The 12,038-nt window shown below is 42.3% G+C and overlaps 1 protein-coding gene and 1 long non-coding RNA gene across 8 annotated transcripts in view; both read left to right on the top strand.

Moving 5' to 3' along the window:
* FLACC1 (flagellum associated containing coiled-coil domains 1) overlaps positions 1-10,290 on the top strand; it is a 35,521-nt gene extending 25,231 nt beyond the window's left edge. For 6 of the 7 annotated variants that reach the window (XM_084998369.1, XM_084998370.1, XM_021075450.2 and 3 more), the window contains 4 exons: positions 1,662-1,724; positions 4,920-5,009; positions 5,113-5,222; positions 9,617-10,165. In XM_084998369.1, the coding sequence (XP_084854495.1) occupies positions 1,662-1,724; positions 4,920-5,009; positions 5,113-5,222; positions 9,617-9,734 (381 nt within the window). In that variant the 3' untranslated portion in view covers positions 9,735-10,165. Of the gene's footprint in view, positions 1-1,661; positions 1,725-4,919; positions 5,010-5,112; positions 5,223-9,616 lie in introns of all 7 variants that reach the window. The other variant, XR_014828892.1, reaches the window with a different exon arrangement.
* The window catches only part of LOC146396078 (uncharacterized), a 1,511,729-nt gene that overhangs the window by 461,293 nt on the left and 1,038,398 nt on the right, over positions 1-12,038 (top strand). The gene's annotated exons all lie outside the window — the stretch shown is intronic.

Here is a 12,038-nt window from a genome sequence, read left to right as displayed (position 1 = left end):
AACTCGTATTCCTGGAGTTCCCGTTGTGGTTCGGTGGGTTAAGAATGCGACTAATATCCACGAAGATGCAGGTTCAATCCCTGGCCTCACTCAATAGATTAAAGCATCTGGCATTGCTGCAAGCTGTGGCGTAGGTCACAGATGTGGCTTGGAACTGGTGTTGCTGTGGCTGTGGTGTAGGCCGGCCCTTGCAGCTCCAATTGGACCCTTAGCCTGGAAACTTCCATATACTGCAATTGCGACCCTTAAAAAAAAAACTATTATTACCAATCTTTTAATTTTGGCCATTCCGATGTGTATGAAGTGGTATTTCATTATGATTTTATTTTCCCTGAGGACTAATTATGTCAGGAAACCTTTCATATGAATATTAGACCATTTATATGTCTCCTTTTGTGAAGTTTTGGTTCTTTTGCCATTTAAAAAGAAGTTGGGTTGTTTATCGTTTTACCATCGGTATATAGGAATATTTTGTTGTTGTTTTTTAGGGCCGCACCTACGGCATATGAAAGTTTCCAGGCTAGGGGTCTAATTGGAGCTGCAGCTGCTGGCCTATGCCACAGCCACAGCAACACCAGATCGAGCCATGTCTGCGATCTACACCACAGCTCTCGGCAACACCAGATCCATAACCCACTAAGTGAGGCCAGGGATTGAACCTGCATCTTCATGGGTACTAGCCAGGTTTGTTGCCACTGAGCCACAACAGGAACTCCTGTAGGAGTACTTTTTATAGCATGGATACCGGTTCTTTATCAGATGTGCATGTTGTGAATTCTGTCTCCCAGTCTGTGGTTTGCTTTTTCATTTTGCTCATGTTGTCTTTCCATATGCTAAAGATTTTAGTTTTGATGAAAGTTGGTTTATCAATTTTTTCCTTTTACAGTAATAGCTTTTTGTGTCGTCTCTGAAACTGTTGCCTTTTCCAAGAATGTGAAGATACTCTATTTTTTTGAAAGCTTTATAGTTTTAGCTTTTATGATTCTATGATCTATTTTGAATAATTTTTGTGTTTGGAACAAGGCAAAGGGCACAGGTCATTTTTCCCCAGATAGACGTTCCTTTTTCCAGAATGACTTGTTGGGAAAAAAAATCATTCCTTTCTCCATTAAGTTGCCTTGGTGTCATTGTTGTATTTGGGGGGTGGAATGGATTCTCCATCTGTTTTGTCAACTTTTTGTCTATATTTAAGCCAACAACACAGTGTCTTAATTACTGCAACTTGAAATTAAGGAGTAAAAATTTTTTAACTTTGCTCTTGCTTTCCAAGATTATTTTGGCTCTTCTATATCCTCTGTATTTCTATGTAAATTTTAGAATTATCTTGTCAAGAAAGCCTGCTGGCATTTTGAGTGGGATTGCATAGAATATAAAGTGCAATCTGTGGAGAACTGGATATTTAACATTATTAAATCTGTACCCTAACAAGAAAAGCCTTTGATGAAAATATGATCTCTCTTAACATGTCTCAATGCACTAAGGTTAAACTTCAGATTTTCATTATTTAACTTCAATATGTTATGTCATTAGCTTATAATGTGTGTTTCATTAAAGAAACATCTAAACTTTGGTGAATATTCCTGAATTCTCTTCTGGCTTTCTTCATTTTCTGAAAGAAGTGCCAGAGCCCCAGTGCTGACATTCTCCAAAATTATTTTTAGGAGCTCTTGAAACAACATGAAAGGGACACCTTGCAATTAGAGGAGCTGAGGAAGAACAAAGAGGTAAGTTTGCTCATTTTTTTTCTATAGAGTTAACATCTTACAAATATATCGCTAAAATAGATACACTCTCCATAAAATGGAATCTATGGTAATTTCCCCCAAACCAATAAAAAATAGAAGACCTAAAGCTTAATTTTCTAGATTCAATAAGTCAAAAAGGATTTTAAAACTGTCTGAAAAGCAAGGCCATTGTTGTCTTTTTAGAGCCAGCTCTGAACAAGCATACGGACAATATACTGTGTGATCTTCAGTGTTAAATGCCTTCCATTTCTCACAAGGCTCAAACCGCAATAGGACCTGAAACAGTAAAATGCCAGATTCTTCATTTTAAGCTCTGAAAAGTACAATTCTGCCCTCCTGGAACTCTGACTCCAAGCTTTTCCTTAAAACTCAGAGTGTACCTCACTCCCACAGCCTCTCTAGGAATAAATTAAAGCACTGCCCATGGGGGAGCCACCAAAAGGGAAACTGGTCAACTCACAAACTGTCTTGTGGTTCTTCTTCCACCGAGAAGTAAATGTGGACCCAAAGTGGACATGTTTCAGGAAAGTTTAGGCATTATGAAAGCATGGCATGATATCTGAGAACCCAGGCACGGGTTCAGCCTTGTTGGGCAAACAGAGCACAGTGTCCTACAAGGTAAAGAGTGGGTTTTGGTGCAAGGCAGACTCAGTGTATTATAATAACTACTTTAATGAGCCTGGCTACTAATCTAATCACTTGTGTCATTTCTACATCTGCTTCTATCAACTGTTTTACTCCTCATGCAGGGTCATATTTTCTTGCTTGTTTGCATGTCTAGTGATTTTTTTTTTTATTGGATGCCAGCTATTGTGAAGTTTCCTTTGTTGTGTGCTAAATACTTTTATATCCCTTTAAATATCACTGAGCTTTGCTCTGGAGTTCAGTTAAGTTACTGACAACAGTTTGAATTTTCGAGCCTTGTTTTTAAGCTTTGTTAGGCAGAATTAGAGCAGTCTTGGTCTAGGACTAGTTTTTCTGCACTCCTGAGATAATACCCTTCTGAGCATTTCACCCAATACTCTGTGTATTAAAAGGTGTTTTTTTTTGTTTGTTTGTTTTGTTTTTTGTTGTTGTTGTTGTTTTTTGTTTTTTTTTTTTTTTTTTTTTGCTCTGGCTGGTGGAAACATGAACTATTCCCATCCTGTTTTGGTCCTGGGATTGTTCTGCCCACCCAACAGGTGGTTCTTCCCCCCCAGCCTCATCTCTGTTTCTTCCATCATCATACAGCTACAGGGACACTGGACTTCTGGCTGTTTCCTCAACAAGCCAGGTTGCTCCCACTTTGGGGTCTTTGTACTTGATTATTTTCTTTTCTTGGAAAACTCTTTCCCAGATGTCCCCACAGCTCACTTCCTTAGCTCCTTCTGGTCTTTCTCAAGGGCTGCTCTACTTAAACGCTCAACCACCTGCCTGACACTTCCTTTTTCCTGTTTTATTCTTCTACACAGACTTAATAACCATCAAACCCAATACACTCCATTAAGGCAGAGATTTTTGTATATTTTCTTTACTGCTAATCCTCAGTCTCTAAAACAGTGCTTGGAATATCACAGACACTCAGTAAGTAGCAAATAATTGTTTAATAAAAATAAATAAATGAAAAAATGCAAAATGACTGGGTTCAGCACTCAATGCTGTTGCCATAAGTGATGGTGCCTCTCCAGTTAATACATTCTGGGAGGATGCTCTTTATAGACAAAAGCCCCGAAGATAAGTAGGAATTAAATGGGGCTGACACTTGAAAGCAGAGACCCATCTGGCTCATTTTTATAGTCTCTTCAGCATCTTTCTGAAGTGGATTCCACATTTATCCCTTCCCTGCACTTGCATCCTTGGTTCGTTTTCAGTTTATTTTGTATGTACTTTATTTACTTTTAGTTAAAATTGTTTTGCATCTCTCACTAGCATGTATACCCATAACAATAGGAATTTCATCCTCTTATTCATCATAACATCCCTGATGCCTTACACAGTAATAGGTTTGAGGGGGTAGAGTTTTCTAATTAGCAGATTTTTTTTGTTGTTGTGAACAGTGTTAGGTTTACTAAAAAATTAAGGAAAGAGTTCCCTGGTGGCCTAGTGGTTAAAGGATCCAGTGTTGTCACTGCTGTGGCTCGGGTCACTGCTCTGGCCAGGGAACTTTTGCATGCCCTGGGCTCAGCAACTCCCCCTGCCAAATTAAGCAAAAAGTGCAGAGATTCTCTCTCTCTCTCTTTCTCACACACACACACGCACACATACACACACACACACGTGCACAATTTCCTTTACTGTTAACATCTTGCATTAGCAGTATAATTTTTTTTTGTCTTTTTTGTCTTTTTCTTTTTTGTTGTTGTTGTTGTTGTTGTTATTGTTGCTATTTCTTGGGCCACTCCCGCGGCATATGGAGGTTCCCAGGCTAGGGGTTGAATCGGAGCTGTAGCCACTGGCCTACGCCAGAGCCACAGCAACGCGAGATCCGAGCCGCGTCTGTAACCTACACCACAGCTCACGGCAACGCCGGATCGTTAACCCACTGAGCAAGGGCAGGGATCGAACCCGCAACCTCATGGTTCCTAGTCGGATTCGTTAACCACTGCGCCACGACGGGAACTCCAGCAGTATAATTTTTACAGTTGAACCCATATCGATACATCATTTTCAACTAAAGTCCGTGGTTTACCTTAGGCTCACTCTTTGTGCCATACATCCTATCGGTTTTATCTCATGCATCATGCCTTGTACCCTTTGTTGCAGCATCATACAGAACAGTTTCTCTGCCCTAAAAACCCTCTGTCCTCCTATTCCTCCTTGTTTCCCTTCCCAGCTCCCAGAAACCACTGGTCTTTTTACTGTCTTTATGGTTTTGCCTTTTCCACAAAGTCATATAGTTGGAATCCATACTAGATATTTAGTAAAGACTTGTTTAATGAGGAGAGGATGGAGAGCTATTTGGACAACCCATGTGAGCGCTGAGGAGTGCTGGCTCTGGGGCAGTGACAGTGAGGCTGAAGGGAAGGGTATGGATGAGTGAGACACAGAAGAGGCAGCCTTAAGAGAGCATGGTACCAGGGCAGGAGAAGGCGTAGCTAAAGTGGATTCTTTCACAGTCTAGTCCAGGTGCCCTGGAGAAGGGAATAACTGAGTAGACATCATCACGAAGTCCCGAAATGATTTCTCCTTACACAGGTCTTAGAGGAAGAGCTGCATGCTCAAGCTCTTATTCTGGAATCACTTAACACAACCCTCTACCAAACCCAGATGGAGCTCCAGAGAGAGGTGGGTCCTGGCTGGACTGGGCTTGGGAGTTGGAGGGAGGAACCAGGTCTCTGGGCAGCTCTCATTGGGGAAAGATGGCTGTTAAAAGGTACATGTCTTGCAGAAAGCTATGGTGGCAAATCTGGAGAAAGCACTCCAATCCAAGCTCGCTGAAGCTGAAGAAAAGTTTCAGTGCACCATCCAGCACCTGACAGAAGAAAACATTCTTCTAAGGTATGAATGATGCTGCCCAGAAAGACATGGCTGAGTTATCTTTAGAAAGGGGGAGGGTGTGGGATGAGGCATAGGTGGAAGTGAACCTGGGTATTCCCTGGTGAAGTCCAGGCACAGGCACGGCTGGCAGGGAGCCTGGCCAAAGAAGTTACTGACTGAGGTCAGTTCATCTGAAGTGGTGCCGGGAATGTGTCCAGACTCCTCTCCCTTGCCTATGTTAGTTTTTATACAGAAGGACCCATGAGATTTGCCTGAGCCTCTGAATACATTCAGTTTTAGGATTGAGGGTTATTTTCAACTCCAAGGCCTTGAGCCTTGTGGTCTTCTATTATGGGTTCTAGGCCTTGAAGAGCTTCTTTACTCATAGGGTGTTGATTCATTCTGGAAAGAGGAATCAAAGGCTCTATTTGAATCTTGATAGGAGGTGTGCTGTGGATTTTGCCAAAATCAGGTGGAGATGTTGCTCATAAATGGGGTTGGTAGCTGATTTAACAGGGACAAGAGATCTGAGTTTCCAGAATCCGCTCCAGTGCTGTGGGAGTCAGAGCAAATACAAGATGTCACAAGGTCATTTGGTTCACCTGGTTGGCTGCTTTGATGACTGTTGTCAAATTCTAGAATTATTTCCCCCTTTGGGGAGAGAGAAATTCTGGCATGACGCTTGTCTAAGAAGTCTCAGCTTAATAAATCAGTAGGGGTGGAGGAACTAAGGAAAAAAGGGTGTGTATGTGTCAAAGGACCAAGAGAATAGGTTCAGAGACAGGAACCTCTTGAGTCTCATTGGATCCCCACTATTTGAACTGTTTTCACACTCAGAGGCAGGGACTGCTTTATAAGAGTGAGACTGGGCACTGTGTGGCTCTGATGTCAATTAGGCTTGGAAGAGGTTCATCCCCAATCTGGAGAAATATTTCTCCAACCCAATTAAGAGGGAGGCTCCAGTTCCTTGGAGCCCTATCTTTGAGAACTGGGAGGAGGTTGGAGAGGCTGATTAAAGGCCGGAAAGTATCTGAAGCATTTAAGTTTGTATCCATCTCTTTTCCAATGTGCTGGCTTTTTGCAACAATAGGGGAAACTAAGAGAGGTCTGGTCTTGTTTAATAAACTTCATTTTCTAGAATTAAAGATTAAGTATGTAGGCGGTCTCCCCTATTGGTGACCCATCTAGAGTATGAGAGAGAGCACTGGTTTGCCAGATTAAATGTGGGGTGGACATAGTGTCTCATTCTATCCTGGTCCTTCTTACAAAAGGGAAAGATCCCAGTTCAGCCCACTAAGAAACATGGAGTTAAAAAGAAAAGAAAAGAAAACATATCCAAAGGGGGAAAGAGAAAGAGAAGAAAAGAAAGAAAGAAAGAAAGAAAGAAAGAAAGAAAGAAAGAAAGAAAGAAAGAAAGAAAGAAAGAAAAAGAAAGAAAGAGTTAAAAGCTACCTAGGTGAATTAACCTCTTTAGGAAAACCAGAATTTTCTTTAAAAACAATCTGAGGTCAATTGCAATAGTCATGAAGAGATTTATCAGATTTTTGTGTGCAAGCCTGAATTTTGTTCCCATCAATGGGCTTTGGAAAAGCCCTAGAAACTACCCAATGAAGCTTCCTAGTGGCTGCTTGAGCCATATAATGATAGCGGGCTAGTCTCCTGCTTGTAACTTTAGAGGTCTTTCAGGATTTTCCCAATTCATGGTTTTCATCCAGTGCTGGGCCTGGCCTTCACCAACAAGCATATGACTTAACTGTCAGAAGCCAGAGAAACCATGTTGATAAGTTTGAATAACTACAGTAAATTCCTCAGCAAATCTGTGAGGGTCTTCCCTTACTTTGGAATAATCTTTGACTATGGCTCACAGTTTGGCTTTAGTCAAAGGAATATGAGAAATTAGAGATCTGGATTCTCAGAAGGCTTAATTTTAAAAGGACCAGTTCTGACAGGTTCAGAGGAAAAGGGAAGGGGGAGAGTTTCAGAAAGAAGGGCAAGGTCAGTAAAGAAATAAGTACAGAGAAACTGAAGGTGCAGAGGAAGTGTAGGCAGCGGAGAAGGGAAGGAGGAACATGATGCCAGAGGCAGAGTCTGGCCATGAGGAGCCAAGGGAGAGACTCAGAATGGGCCAGAGATGGAGCTTGAGACAAAGACACCAAGAAGAGCCATTCAGGAGCCATTTTATCATTCTTTAATCATTAGCTTGCCTCAGTTAACCTTAAAAATCTTATTTTGCGGAGAGGCAATTTTAGACTCCTGGTAATATTTGGAAGCCTCAAAATACCAATCAAGATAAGCAGTCCCCTCAGTTCTGGAAATGTGTAAGGTATTAGTCCAATTTAGTTTTAAGAAAATTAAGTTTGGGGATTTCAAAATTTCCCTACAACGGCCAGTGAGATCCTAACTTGCCTCCAAGTTGGTCTGTCTAGTTAGACATGCACATGAGAAAGGATACAGTTTTTAAACATAAAATTGACCAGAGTCCCTATAGAGGGAAACACTGTTAAAATATTTAGATAACTGGGATTCCATTTCTCATAAGTTTTTCTCTTAACATAAAAGAATAATTTTCAAATAGCTCAAACAGCTCAATTCAAGCGGCTTGCCACTCAAACAGACTATGAGCAAGGACCAGCCAGTTCTAAAGAAACAATTTGATTGGAGTTCCCGTTGTGGCGCAGTGGTTAACGAATCCGACTAGGAACCATGAGGTTGAGGGTTCGATCCCTGGCCTTGCTCAGTGGGTTAAGGACCCGGCGTTGCCGTAAGCTGTGGTGTAGGTTGCAGACGTGGCTCGGATCCTGTGTTGCTGTGGCTCTGGTGTAGGCTGGCAGCTACGGCTCTGATTGGACCCTTAGCCTGGGAACCTCCACATGCCACGAGAGCGGCCCTAGAAACAGCAAAAAGACAAAAAAAAAAAAAAAAAAAAAAAAAGAAAGAAAGAAAGAAAGAACTTGATCCCGGAGGACCCAGATCAGAGGATTTTCAATCAGTTTCCAGAGAACAAATCCTATTCCAAAGGAATGGGCCCATAGCTGAACTGACACCATTTCAGTGAAGCAGCCCCTCTTCCCCAAGGAATGGGCTGACAGCTTCACAGCCAGCTTCAGTTAAGACAGTCTAATCTCAAAATCAGACCAAAGTGCCAAATGAGTACTCACACATAGAACAGGGTCTTAACCAGGAAGACAAAAATCTTAAAATGGATCCTGAATAAAGCCTAGCGAGCTTCAAACACAAAGAAGGCATGAGCGAGGATCCAGGGGAAAGATGTGCTTTCACTTTCCAGGGTCATTGAGCAAAACAGCAAACTCAGTGGGCTCAGTGGTGGGTTCCATACACATTTGCTCACCAGCCCCAGAATCATCAGAGGTCTTCTTTGTATATCCCCGCATAGACCACCAAAATGTTGACCTAAAACAAATAGACTGCCAGTTATTTCTCCAGCAAGGAGGGTTTATTTGAGATCCTCAAAGAATTGCAATTTGGGGTCTGCAACCATGGCAACCATGTGTAAGGCAAGGAAGAAGAACACTTTTAAGGAGCGGGAAAGGAAGTGGGGAGGCTATCATAAACCAAGAGTCCAGGACGCCCCACTGACTGAGTTCTCACCAGGAAGGCAGAGGAGTCTTCTTCCTTTTGGGCTCTGCTATCCACGCAGGGTGTGAGAGCTCTCCATTCTGGTCTCCCTGCTCCATTTAATTGAGGTTTCTGTTTATTAATTTTTTTTTTTTAACAAGGGATTTAGGTATCAGTGGTTTACCCTTAGATGGAGCTGTGTTTGTTTCCCATGAAAATCAGCTTCAGGTCAAAACTTTGGCTGTTACCTGAAGATGTGTTCTAAATCATTGAAATTTTTTTTTTTTTTTGCTTTTTATTTTTATTTATTTTATTATTATTATTTTTTTTTTTTGTCTTTTTGCTATTTCTTTGGGCCGCCCCCACGGCATATGGAGGTTCCCAGGCTAGGGGTCCAATCGGAGCTGTAGCCGCCGGCCTACACCACAGCCACAGCAACGCGGGATCCGAGCCTCTTCTGCAACCTACACCACAGCTCATGGCAACGCCGGATCCTTAACCCACTGAGCAAGGCCAGGGACCGAACCCGCAACCTCATGGTTCCTAGTCGGATTCGTTAACCACTGTGCCACGACGGGAATTCCCTAAATCATTGAAATTTTGGTCAATGCTTTAATAAAGGGACGTTACTCATTTGTGTAAATTTAGTAGACAATTCCTCGTATGGGAACTTACTAATCTAAATATGATATCCCACTAAATTCAAAACCCCTGAAAATAAGGAATGAGATCCCCACCTTCCAGTGAAGAAATAAAACCACATTTCTCTGCCCCACAGATATCCTGTTCCCCTTTCTTCCCTTTGATTCTATAGTGATACATCTCTTCTTTCTTCATAGGCAAAAGATGATTGCCAAAAATGAAGAAATTTATGACGAACGATCCAGGAAATCAACCTCTGTTACAATTTATGAGCATAATTCTGAAGACGGCGGCAGCGAAACACAAGAATCATGAGCAGAAAAGCTATTTTCTATCATCAAAGGCAGTGATAGCCTTTGTAGGTTTAAGAACTCCCGTGAGGTTTTCTTAAGAAATGCATATGGTGAGTTTAGTTCTTGGGTTGCCTTTGTTTTAGTTGTGTCTTTTCACAATCTGTTCTCTTCTGAGTGGCTGGGAATGTTTGAACTCTCATCTCAACATAGACTTTCATGACCCTTCATTGAAAAGTGATTTTCTCGGAGTTCCCGATGTGGCTCAGTAGGTTGCAAAGCTGACTATTATCCATGAGGACGCAGCTTTGCTCAGCGGGTTAAGGATCTGGCGTTGCTGTGATCTGCAGTGTAGCACAGACGCAACTCAGATCCCATGTTGCCTATGGCTGTGGCATAGCCTGGGAACTTCCATATGCCTCTGTTGCAGTTTTAAAAAGCAAAAAAAGAGAAAAAGGTGATTTTCTCTTTACCTAGAGCTGAGCTTTCCCTGGGCTTTGTACTATTTTCTCTTCTACCTATGCATATTTCATTAGGAGACACTGATTTAAAGAACTTCTTTCTATTAAATATTGATGATATTTTGGGGTGTACTTTTTGTCCCCCTGGGACATTTAGCTAGTTAAGAGAAAGAATTTATTGATTCAATTCCCCCAAACATCTTCTCTCCTATGTGTGTTCCGTCTCTGCTACCTCTCAGTCATGTTCAGTAATTTATAATTTGGGAAGAATTTCTTTTTTTCTTTCTTTCCTCTTTATTCTTCTTATGGCCACACCTGCAGCATCTGGAAGTTTCCAGGCCCGGGGTCGAATACGAGCTGCAGGCCTACGCCACAGCCACAGCCACACTGGATTCCCGATTTGAGCCTCATCTGAGACCTACGCCAGATCCTTAACCCACTAAGCCAGGCTAAGGATGGAATCCACATCTTCATGGACACTATGTTGGGTTCTTTTTTGTTTGTTTGTTTCAGTTTTATTTTTGTTTTTATGGCTGCGGCCTGCAGCATAGGGAAGTTCCTGGGCTGGGGATTGAATCAGAGCTGCAGCTGCAAGCCTACACTACAGCTCACACCAGATCCTTTAACTCACGGTGGGAGGCCAGGGATGGAACCCATATCCTCATAGATACTTGTGGGGTTCTTAACCTGATGAGCCACAATGGGAATTCTGTAGGCAGAATTTCTAATGATTCCTGCCAGCTTCTCTAAACCATCACCAAAATTCAAATGCCCATGGGGTGGGCAACGTAAATAAGAGAAGTGGGTTGGATATAAGAGAAAAAGGAATCACACAAGCACGATGATAAATGGTAATTGGCAGCAGCTTCATAAGAAGGAATTGGGCGGGTGGTGTGGGAGGCTGAGGGGTGGGGATTAGGTGAATCCACTCCATTGTTGCCAAGCAGGAGTATGGGGTTAACGTGGTCAGATATTCTGATTTTTCAAATGAAAGTATTATGGTTTTTAGGTCACATCTCCCAATTTTTACTTATTTTATTTTGTCTTTTTGGGGCCACACCTGCAGCATGTGGAGGTTTCCAGGCTAGCGGTCCAATCGGAGCTACAACTGTCAGCCTACACCACAGCCACAGCAACACAGGATCCAAGCCAAGTCTGTGACCTACACCACAGCTTGCAGCAACACCAGATCCTTAACCCACTGAGCAAGGCCAGGGATCAAACCCGCAACCTCATGGTTCCTAGTCAGATTCGTTTCCACTGCATCACGACGGGAACTCCACATCTCCCAATTTTTAAATGTAGTCAAGAAATGTTTTAAAAATAGAACTCTGGGAATTCCCTTTGTGGTGCACTGGTTAACAAACCTGACTAGGATCCATGAGGATATGGGTTCAATCCCTGGCCTTGCTCAGTAGGTTAGGCTCCAGTGTTGCTGTGAGCTGTGGTGTAGGTTGCAGAGGCAGCTCATGTGTAGGCCAGAAGCTGTAACTCTGATCAGACCCCTAGCCTGGGAACTTCCGAGGGTGCAGCCCTAAAAAGCAAAAAAAAAAAACAAAAACAAAAACAAAAAAAAAAATAGAACTCCGTAAGCCAACATTACAAGGCTCAAGTATAACATATCTTCAAATCTATGATCCAAACATTTTTCTGCCGGTAAGATTCCAATGGCAAAGAACAAAAAAAAACCGAGTTTTCTTGAGTAACGGTGAGTTAAGGATCCAGGGTTGTACTGCAGCAGCTTTGGTCCTTGCTGTAACGTGGGTTCAATCCTTGGCTGGGAAACTTCTACATGCAGGGAGTGTGGCCAAAAACATAAACACAAACAAACAAACAAAAAACCCCAAACCCAAACCAAAACAAACATA

Source organism: Sus scrofa, chromosome 15 (assembly GCF_054392235.1).
Source record: "Sus scrofa isolate SSC_HxYL_T2T_F1_AM1 chromosome 15, Sscrofa_HxYL_maternal_Yorkshire_Landrace_v2.0, whole genome shotgun sequence".
Lineage (NCBI taxonomy): Eukaryota > Metazoa > Chordata > Mammalia > Artiodactyla > Suidae > Sus > Sus scrofa.
This window is presented reverse-complemented; position numbering and strand designations above follow the sequence as displayed.